Source organism: Teleopsis dalmanni, chromosome 1 (assembly GCF_002237135.1).
Source record: "Teleopsis dalmanni isolate 2A chromosome 1, ASM223713v2, whole genome shotgun sequence".
Taxonomy (NCBI): Eukaryota; Metazoa; Arthropoda; class Insecta; order Diptera; family Diopsidae; genus Teleopsis; species Teleopsis dalmanni.
In genome coordinates this window covers 129,133,528-129,144,581 of record NC_051846.1, presented here as the reverse complement: position 1 = coordinate 129,144,581, position 11,054 = coordinate 129,133,528, and the positions used below count along the sequence as shown (strand labels likewise).

Sequence of the window (11,054 nt, the reverse complement as noted above, 5' to 3'; positions counted from 1 at the left end):
AATTTTCATTTCTATAAAAATTTTTTTTTTAAATTTTTAATCTACTTGCTTGCATTCCCTTATATTTGGCATTATGCAGCAGCTGTTGTATTGCTGTAGTTGATGACTGTGTCAGCAATGATTGAGGTAGGTCGCAGCGACGTTGAAACAGCGACGGCAGTATCATCAGTAGTGGTTTTTACTCCAAATTATTGTAATTTACTGCAGCACTATATCGCAATAAAAAATATAACTTTTCTTTCACATGTACTTCGCAATTATGAATTTTTCGGCATCACTTCTATTTTTTTTTTCGCAATTATGAATTTTTCGGCAATTCGATTATTTAATTAAATTATAATTAATTAAATTAATAATAGTAATAGTTCGATTTTTGATTATTTTGACAGTTTGATTATTTAATTAAATTATAATTAATTAAAGTAATAATTCTTATTACAACGTATTACAACAATTCTTATTACAAGTAATAATTTTTATTTTCTGTATATAAAATACAAAGCGCACAATTGATGGTTTTTAAATTTATTTTGTCACTCATTTATTTTCTGTATATAAAACACAAAGCGCACAATTGATGGTTTTTAAATTTATTTTGTCACGCTTTTATTTTCTGTATATAAAACACAAAGCGCACAATTGATGGTTTTTAAATTTATTTTGTAATAGCATTCATAGCAATAATAGCAATTTTAATTGGCAATTTATGATAGTATTTTTCTTTTTGAACTACTTGTTTAACTTGTTTAAAATGAGTAACGCCGAAAACATGTCACGGTCGCCATGTAATTAAAAGATGAGTACCGTATAGTTTCATGTTCAAATCTTTATTGAATTGTGTACTTAAAAGTTATTATACTTAACGTCTATGTACATAGCGACACAGCGCATGTACATAACTCTTATACTAATACATGTGCAAAACGTCGCAGCGCAAGCACATGCAGTTTATATTAAGTGTGCATAAACATATTTGACTAGCCAGCACATTCCACGACGCTTATCGCGTGGTGTCTAATTCCCGTTGCATAAATATCGCAACAAAGTATGGGAATAAACTGAAGATTATTTATGTGCTGTGTCAATATGTGTATGCGCACTACAATGGCATTCGCCGTCAATCGGGGGTTTGGATTTGTGTTTTTTTTTTTACGAACTTCAGCTTATGAGAGTTAAAATGCCTCTAATATAATATTTTCTCTATAACGAGACGCCGTTTTCACATAGATCGATAACATATACCAGTTTTCACCATTTAGCAGCCTCATTAATTCGTTAATATCTAACGTTTGTTTTCCAAAATAATTTACCCGTAGCTCCATTAAAATTGGACATTTACTAAGAAATTGTAATACATCTTCCTTTTCTCCAGTATTGCACATCGTGCATCTCGGGTCTGACGAGTTCATGTAGGGAGCGCTGTTGAGCTTTAACAGTTCTCCTCGAGTTTTGAAAATATATTCAATTGCTTCAGCACTAAAACGATCTGCGAAGTAACTGTTGTTGTCTAAGTCAAAATTAAGTTGCCTGTGTAAAACACGAGTTAAGCTTTGTCGACTTTCTGCTACGAACTTTTCTCTAAACGCAATACCGATTTTTACTAATATATTTTGCTGCCAATGCTTCCACGAATGTATGTTATCGATTATCAGCGGTTCACGGTGAACCGATGCTAGTTCAGTCCACGTTTTAAAACAGTGACTCTTCTCCTGCATTAGAGATATAGCTAATATTTTAGGTAACCGCGAGCTTTCCATGTTGCAAACTTTTAACATATACTTGTAGTGGATTTCTAAAGTGTACAAGTACAGAGGTGACAAGCCAGTCTCCAAATAAATCATTCGGTTGGGTGTGTTAAGCGGTAATCTCCATATTTTTTTTACAAAAAATCGTAAAAGTTTTTCAACTTCCTCATATTGTAGCACTCCCCATACCTGAGCCGCATAGCACATTAATGATGTAGTAGTAGATTCATAGAGTTGAAATTTTGTTTTGAACTGTATATCTTTATTTTCAAATATATTTTTCTAAGAGCAGTTAATAGCTTTTTTAGCTTCTCTCAATTTTTCAGTTAAATGCCTATTAAATGTAGCATTATAATACATCCATGTTCCAAGATACTTGTATTCCTTAACTATTTCTACATTTTCTCCGCCTAATGTCCATACTTCTTCATTTGTATACCGCCTGTGATGCTTTTTAAATACTAGTGCTTTTGACTTTTCAATATTAACTGTTAATCCCCATAGCTTACAGTAACTGTGTAGCTCATTTATCATAATTTGTAAACAATTGGGACTTTCTGCTAGGAGAACGATGTCATCTGCATACAAAAGAGCTTTAATATTTACACCATTTATAAATGCGCCTCCAGATAGATGTGTAACCACATCGTCTATATAAATTGAGAATAGAATCGGACTGAGTACGCAACCTTGTTTAACTCCTGAATCAGTAGCAAACCACTCTGACAAGTGTTCCCCATCCCATACAGCAGCACGATTTTCGGTATATAAACTGGATAGAACATTGATAAATTTGGTGGACATGCCAATACTACTGAGTTTATAAAATAAAGCGTTTCTGTTTACTGAATCAAACGCTGCTTTAAAGTCGACGAAAAATGCATATAGCTTTTTTCCTTTTTCCGTATATTGCTTGGCTATACTTGTAAGACAAAAAATATTATCAATTGTTGAGTATCCTTTCCTAAATCCTGCCTGGTATTCACTGAGTAAATTATATTCTGCTACCCAAGCCTTTAGCCTTTCAAGAAGGATTCCTGTGAATAATTTGACAGTGGAGTTTAAAAAGGAAATGCCTCTATAATTATTCGCAATCTGCGGGTTTCCTTTTTTAAAGAGCGGATAAATGATTGCAGTTTTAAAGTCTTTAGGTGTTGTTCCGGCATCTAATATTTTGTTAAAAACCATTACTAACTTTGCGATAAAATTTGACGGTGCATTTTTATAGTACTCTATGGGGATTCTGTCTTCTCCCGGCGCTTTATTTGACTTGCTGTTTCTTAAAATTTTATTAATTTCTTCTGTAGTGATTACATTATCCAACAAATCTATTTTAATATTTGATATGGTGAAATTAAATGCATACCCAACTTGAGCATTCAATAGCGTTGAGAAGTAACATGACAACTGGGTAGAATTTAACTCTGTACTTTTGGTGAACTTTTGTCCATTTAGTTTTCGCAACATATTCCAATACGTTTTGCTATCATTAACTGATCTTAAGGAGTTAGCTAACTCCGAGTAATATAAATTTTTTTTACGTTTACAAAGTAATTTAAACTCTTTATTTGCACGTGTATATAACTGTCGGACTTCCACTTCTTCATGCCGCTTTGCAGTGCTTGTTTATATTTTCTCTGTAAGTGTTTTGGTTGTATGGGTTGTGCCGCTCTTTTAATGCAATGAGATAACAATTCAATTCCATTTTCAGCTGTTAGTTGGTTGTCTTCCATTAAAAATAACTTGTGCTCTAAATTTAGCGCAAACTTATGTGTATTTCGATCTGACCATAACAGCTTGGGGAGTAATTTTAATTCCACCTGTTCTGGGTTTCTGAAAAACTGACCCGAGACATTTACTTCTATTGGCATATGGTCTGAGTAAATTAAATCGACAACTTTAAAGTTTTTGACTAATTGCCACCATAGTCCTTTAATTAAGCAGTAATCTATTACAGAACGACCATTATTTCTTACATAAGTAAATTCACCGAAGCTGTCGCTATCTGTTCTGCCATTTACTACAGATAGGCCGAAATTTTCACACATTTCACACAGTTTTTTCCCCTTATTATCGCATATACTGTCCCTCGAAGTTCTGCTTTCTCTTAGCATCTGCAGAGTATACGGATTATGTTCGTAAACTTGCTTATCACCAATTCTTGCATTAAGATCACCAACAACCATAACATTTTCTAGTCCAGCATCTGTGAGGAAATAATGAAAGTTCTCAAAATCGCTTTCCCAGTTATTGCAGTTTATATATACTGGCACAATGTGCAGGCTTCCGTTAGTCGTGGTTAATTTAGCAAGTGTTCTTCTACCGGACTCGATAAAGTTTTATTGTAAAATGTGTTTGCTTCTTTATTGCATATAGTTCACCTCCACTGGCTCTACCGCAAATATTTGTTCTTTTAGCAGGTATCCATTCTATAATATAATTATGTAACTTTCTTACTACTTCTTCTAATTTTTCTTCTAAAAATGTTTCAAATAAAAATATAATATCGAATGAACAAATATATTCGTAAAATTAGCTGTGTACGGTTTTATTTTTTAGACCGGCTACATTATATGATAATATGTTCAGATTAAAGCTGCCCTGTAATGCTGACTCGTCGTTGAAATCTACGGAATGTTTAATTTTAGAAATTTTTTTAATTTTATTTGGCTGTGTTGTTTGGCATTTTTTTACTGTGCAAAAGCTTTCTGAAATATTTACTAGTTTTTTGGATTTATTTTATTGTGCAGTTCAATATAATTCGTACATATATTTTTTACCTTAGTACCATATAAAATTTGCAAAGCAGCACCCGCATCTTCATTATCGTTCATTAACTTGTTATTTCTGCCCACCTAAACCATTTATTTCCTATCCGTATTTTATCGTCTCTAACGGCAACGCGGTGTTTCGTACTTACTTGCAGTATTTGCTTTTTTAATTCCAGCATAATTCTTTTATTCTGCTGTTTTTCGAACGTCAAGTCCCGTTCCACAAATATTGCTGTCCCTGCCAGCTTACCAGCTTTTTTCAGTATATCTACTGCGTTTTGTTCAGTATTTATCTCTACTAGAATGGTCATTTTACCGTCTTTTTCCGACATTTTTTTAAAATCTTTTATTTTTGTTGATGCCGAAACTTGAAGAATATCAGAGCAAATTTTTTCTACTTCTTCACCTACTGCACCTACAGTAGACCTTTGAAAATTAGATTTTTCTTTTTTGCTTGTGTTTCAAGTGTAGAAATCCTTTTACTATCTAAAGCCCTATATGCTTTGAGATTTTCAACTTCTTTTTTTAGACTTTCGTTTTCTTGCCTTAGCGCCATAACATCCTCAGAAAGGTAGGTAATTTTTTCTAAAACTTCTTTGTTACCATCTTTAATTATATCTTTTAATTGGTTTACACTAAGGTCGCCTATTTTAAGAGTATAATTTGAGCAACTCGGTCCGTCTTCAGGTGAGGTTTCTGCTAACATCCTTTTAGCCGACGGATTATATGCTGTCTTCACGTTTTTTGATGGTGTACGATGCATGATTGTTAATTGACAAATGTTATTATTTTTTAACTAATTTGTAAAATTACCTTAAAACTATGCAATGTTTTTATTTTGCCAGATAGATTTACGATTAACCCTTAGTTCGAAATATATGGTTTGTGTACCAACTAACTTAAATTTATTTTGTTTACTCTATGTTATTTTACTTGCATTACATAAACTATATATATCAAATTTTTTACTATTAAATGTTTATTAGTTGTCTCTGTCAACAATTTGCTTAGCTATTTTTGTCTTATTTATATAATTAATTGTAGGACTGTCTCCATCAGATTTTTATTACGTTTTTTTTTTTAAAAATAAAAAAAAAAGTTACTCTTATTTGGCTACTAATATATGATCCACAAAAGAGCGCCTTATTTATTTTATTAAAAAGAAAGCAAAAACGCGCGCAAATTGGATGCTTTAAGTTGTAAAAAACTATTATTTGATTTAATCACTTTATGCATTTGAAATCGAACCGCAACTTATTGTTCCAACCTTCACTTCCGCTTATTCGTTTTTTTTCTTTTAATTTCCGACACTGAACGTTTGATACTTTTTACTTTTTTTCACTTAAATAGGAGCGAGTGCAAAACACGTCCGACTGTTACGTAAGTCTCTATCCAAACTCAATTTATATAAATTTATATAAATGATGTCTTTTCAATTTGTAAGTATACTAAATTGCATGGGTATGCTGATGACATCCAAATGTACATTTCTTGTGATTTCACCGCTATTGATAATCTAATTCAAAAGATAAATGTTGATTTAAATAATATTAACACTTGGGCTGTTGAAAATAACATGCTACTTAATGCCAAAAAAAACAACTATTTTGCCAATAAGTAGGTTAAAACTGGATGTAAATAGTTTGCCTCAAGCGTCTATTGGGCAATCATTTATTGAATACAATACCTCTGTAAAGTGTTTAGGTTTCCATCTAAATACTAACTTACATGCTTGTGACCACATCAATCATCAACCTGTTGCTACTCGCTGCTTGTTGGTAAAACAGTTAATAATTCCTATTATTATGTTTTCCTCGTTAGTTTATTCCAAATTAGACGCTGTGTCTCTTACAAAGTTAAGAAGTCTAACCAATTCCATGACACGATATGTTTACGGTCTCAGAAGATTTGATCACCTGGGTAATTTCAGGAATGCAATCTTAGGTTGTGACATTGAACAGTTTATTAAGATTCGTGTCTGTCTGTTTTTGTTTAAATTGGTTAATGCTAAATCACCTGAATACCTTTTCAATTGTCTGCAACGAACACGATCTAATAGATCTCTTCTATTTATTATTCCAAGGTTTAACTTTATTTTCACAACAAGTTTTTTCTTTATCCACTCTGTCAGAGTATGGAATTCGCTCTCATGTGAAACCAGAAACACAACAAGAGTAGGAACTTTTAAAAAACTGCTAGTTAATGAATTATATTGACACCACCCATTCTGTCAATTATTTCTATTTTTTAATTGATATTTTTCTTTAATTGTCATTGTTTAACTTTCTGCTTGTAATGTTTATTTTTCTATTCTAAATTTTTAATCTTAAATTTAAAAATTTTTTTTTTTTTTGTATTCTTTAATTTAATTTAATTTTTTTTAATTCAATCTCTTGTCTTTGCTTTATCATTTAATAATTTGTAAACTGTTATATATTAAGTAAATACTATCTCTTTTTTTGTTAGTTTTTAAGTTAGTTATAAGATGATGCAATGAAAGGGTTTTTTGACCCCTTAAAGCATTTAAAATAAAAAATAAAAATAAAAAATAAATGGAAACGTCCAAGCAATATATAAAATATAAATTATGAATAAAATAAAGAAAGAAGTAAACTACAAGTGTGTTTTGTTTTCGTTTACACATGAATAAAGATTGCATAAGTTTTTTATTGCTTGTTGTTTGGTAATCATGTTTTGATAAAAAAAAAAGATCTTCAACCATTAAGTCATAAAATTAACAAAAAAGAACCACTTATTATTTAAATTTATGGAAAATTAGAAACATTTTTATATCATTAAAATGCTTTCAATTAGTTTACTAATTCCCTCCTTATTGTTGCGTCAAGCGGTGGTATAGCTTCTCGGGGTATTAGAAAGGTTGACAAATTAAATAAGTCCAAAAAAACTTTATATCGATCACTAAGAAATTAGGAGTATAACATTAACTAAAATTCTTTAAAATATTTTCGGTTTATTACCTTAATGTTGATCGTAAGTACTGATATCCAGATGATCCACCAGTTCCAAGTTGCTGGGATCCAATCATACGTTGAACCATAATTACATGATTATCTATTAAAAAAAATTAAGCTAATAGTCATCTATTCTAATTACTAGTATAAGGATTTTATATTAATAAAAGTATAAAAAAAAAACTGAAATAAAAAATTTTTTATCATTTTGTTGTTATGGAACCTCCCTCTATGGCCTGGCAGTTATTAATTAAAATAAGGTATGTAAGGACGGACATTTTTACTTCAAATTTCCCCCTACATAAAAATACATTGAAATTCATTAATATTTATTTTCACTAACATTAAATTCACTAATATATATTTTTATTGGAAATATTAAAAATGAAATAACCTTACAAAATTATTATTAAAATTTTAATTTCTTCAATTAACTAATTTTATTTATCTAAATAAGTTTTATTAAATTTAAAAAGAAAACAAACGTGCACATGTAACAAAGTAAATGTAACAAGCATTTACAAACAACAAGAAACGTCCAAGCATGAAAGCTTTTGTTGAACAAAACACAAAGTATACGGAAAAAACACAAAAAGCACACAAAAAACACAAATAGGCCAAACAAGAAAGATCAAAGCTTCGGCATATTCTGTATAAAAGGACGTGCATTTAATATGATCCACGAATTTCACTTTGAAAGTGGCAAGTACGCTGACTTTTTCAGCCTACTGATTCATTAAACCAAAACTTGGCTAATTAAGCCAAAGTATTATAAACCTGACCCAATCGGAGAATAAGTTAAATGATTTACCATCATTCGCCGGCAACTCATATATGAATTCTACGCCATTGCTAGTGTTGGAAATTGATAATGCCCATCTTACCATGTCAATTAAAACTGTTTCTTTAGAAAAAAAGTCACCGGTGGCAATACGTACAAACACGGTTGCCACTTGAAAATTTTTTTCTGAATCAAAATTTGTTTAAAAAGGTTCCATTTCTGTAAAGAAGGTTCTGTGTTCTGTGTTTTTCATAGTGTTATAAATGAACGAAATATAAAATAGTGCAAAGTTGCATATATAAAAAAAATTAATTGGAAATATCCACAATAAAGTTGGGTCGTCAAAAATGTACCATTTTTTGAACATGAGTACCAAACGAAAAAAAAGTACCAATTTTGGTACTAAAGTACCATAAGTGGCAACCTTGCGTACAAAATTGGGTTGGGTGGCATATGCATCACGCGGAGTGTGCAGGGTTGGACCTGAAATGTTAAACATTAAACTGCAGGAAAGGATGCGTGAAATTATGGCAAAGTATATTGCAGCGGTAAGCGTACTAAAATAATATTGGAACAACAGGATTAGTTGGAAATCGATTTGAAACGGGCTGCTCTGGAAAACCTATCAATCTGCTCTACCATCATCGTATAAAATGGCACAAAAGCGATTATTCGACACAGAAAGAAGAAAGGAATATGACGAAAAATTCAAAATTGAGATGCAGAAATACTTTAACAAAATTTATTGTAAAATTCTGATGAGAGTTATCATCAACACTACAAATGAAAAAATTATATATATCATAATTATTTACTAAATAAAGTATTTTTTACAATACTTTTAATTATTTTTTTAAACATATGCTAGCCAAACGGACTGCACGTCCACAATGATAGGATTTGCAATTTTTATATTTGCAGCTACTGCTTTCGTGGTTCACCCACAATGCGATTGACGATTTTTTTATTGCCGCTGTTTGCATTATTGCTATTCAAGCAAGTTCTATTCGTATTCGTTGATTAGTGCCCTTAAAAGACAAGTTTAGCTCGAAATTAGTTCTTCAATGAACTACAAGAAACAAAACTCGAAATAACTTCAATATTAAGAAAAGCTAGTATCGAGATTGCAAAAACACTGTCGAAACATCCATACAAAAATTGTGGATGTTAGGAGTTAGTTGGCATACAGAGATCCCACTTAATCTACAGGCACAATAGTAAGAATTTAAGTTGCGATTGCCTGCAATTCAGAAAATTACCATGAAAAGATGGAGACAACATTCAGAGAATAGTTTAATCGATTTACATGTATTTGCAGATGCATCAGAAACAAGATATGCTGCAGTTATAAATGCAGAAAAGGTTACAATATCCCTAATAGCATCCATAACCAAAGTTGCTCTTATTAAGCAGGTGTCATTGCCCCGATCGGAGGTACGTGCATCTGTGCAATTAACAAAGTTAATTAATTACATTCAGAAGAATAACAAGATTACCTATAGTAAAATTATTGCATGGTCAGATTCAAAAATTGTATTAAATTGGCTAAAGCAATACCCAAATAGATGGAGTATCAAACAGAGTATCTTACATTCAAGATACGTTTAAGGGGTATTTTATATTTGTTCCAGGCAAGGATAATCCAGCAGATATTCCATCAAGGGGATTATATGGTGACAATCTTATTTCAAAAACATTATGGTGGCATAGTCCAATTTGACTAATAAAATATGAAGAAAATTGGACAGAAAATTATGCAGTAATAGTCTTGAATCTTATTCCGGAGACCAGAAAAACTGTGATATGTTCCGTCGTGGACGTTACCAACCATGAAGAATTTATTAACCGATTTTTCTCATTAATCAAACTTCTTCGAGCTACTGCGTTAGATTCGTTTATAATTGTCAAGTAAAGAAATCCGAGAGAAAGATAGACTACCTGACGCAGACGATATTGATGCAGCCGAAATTGTGTTGGTGAAGCAAGTGCAAAAATGTTTTAAAGATGACATCAGACGGCTTAATCTTCAGAAACAATTAATGAAAAGTAATAAGTTGTGTTCATTAAACACATTTGTAGATAGTGCAGAGGTACTAAGAGTGGGCACCAGATTAAGAAATGCAGATTTATCTGACAATTAAAAGTATCCGATAATTTTACATAAGACAAGTACAAACTCATAATCAATCAGGCGCATATTAATACGATTCATGAAGGATTACAATTAACGCTAAACAACGTCCGGGAAAGTTTTGGATTATTCGTGAAACAATCGCTGTGAAAGCTTGTATCAATAAATGTTTAAAATGTTTTCGGATTAAGGCAAAAGGACAATCTCAATTAATGGGAAGTTTATTAACACCAAAAGTAAACTCTGTCCATTAATAACAAACAATATTGGTAGTACCGCAATTGATTATAAATTATCAGTAAAATGCTTAGGTTTTTACTTGAACTCCAGCTTGAATGCCCGTGACCACATAAATCAAGTCTTTCGAATGAGGATTTGTGAAACATTACCACCAAACATTTGTTTACCTTTTCTTTGTAAATATGTCAAAAACAGCTTTCTCACACTGTCAAACTGCCATGAAAAGCTTTTATTTTGGGTATGTTTAATCTATTTATTTGCATTTGGAACATATCTGAAACTCATTCTAACCCCGTTGGAACTCATTTATTCAGAATGAGATCCAATGGATCTGATTTGCGCTTGAAATATTGTATGCAAAAATGAGTCATTTGGTTCTCATTACCCTGGCCATTTGATTAAACATATTGTAAT

The 11,054-nt window shown here is 31.4% G+C and overlaps 1 protein-coding gene across 1 annotated transcript; it reads right to left on the bottom strand.

Annotated features, from left to right (window-relative positions):
* Window positions 1-7,242: 7,242 nt before the first annotated feature.
* Window positions 7,243-7,613, bottom strand: LOC119668563 (tryptophan 2,3-dioxygenase-like). The gene is made up of 2 exons (XM_038078115.1): window positions 7,495-7,613; window positions 7,243-7,435 (listed from the first exon to the last, which is right to left on the bottom strand). Exons 1-2 carry the CDS (start codon window positions 7,572-7,574, stop codon window positions 7,327-7,329), a joined length of 189 nt encoding a protein of 62 aa, XP_037934043.1. The 5' UTR covers window positions 7,575-7,613; the 3' UTR covers window positions 7,243-7,326.
* Between the last annotated feature and the right edge of the window lie 3,441 nt (window positions 7,614-11,054).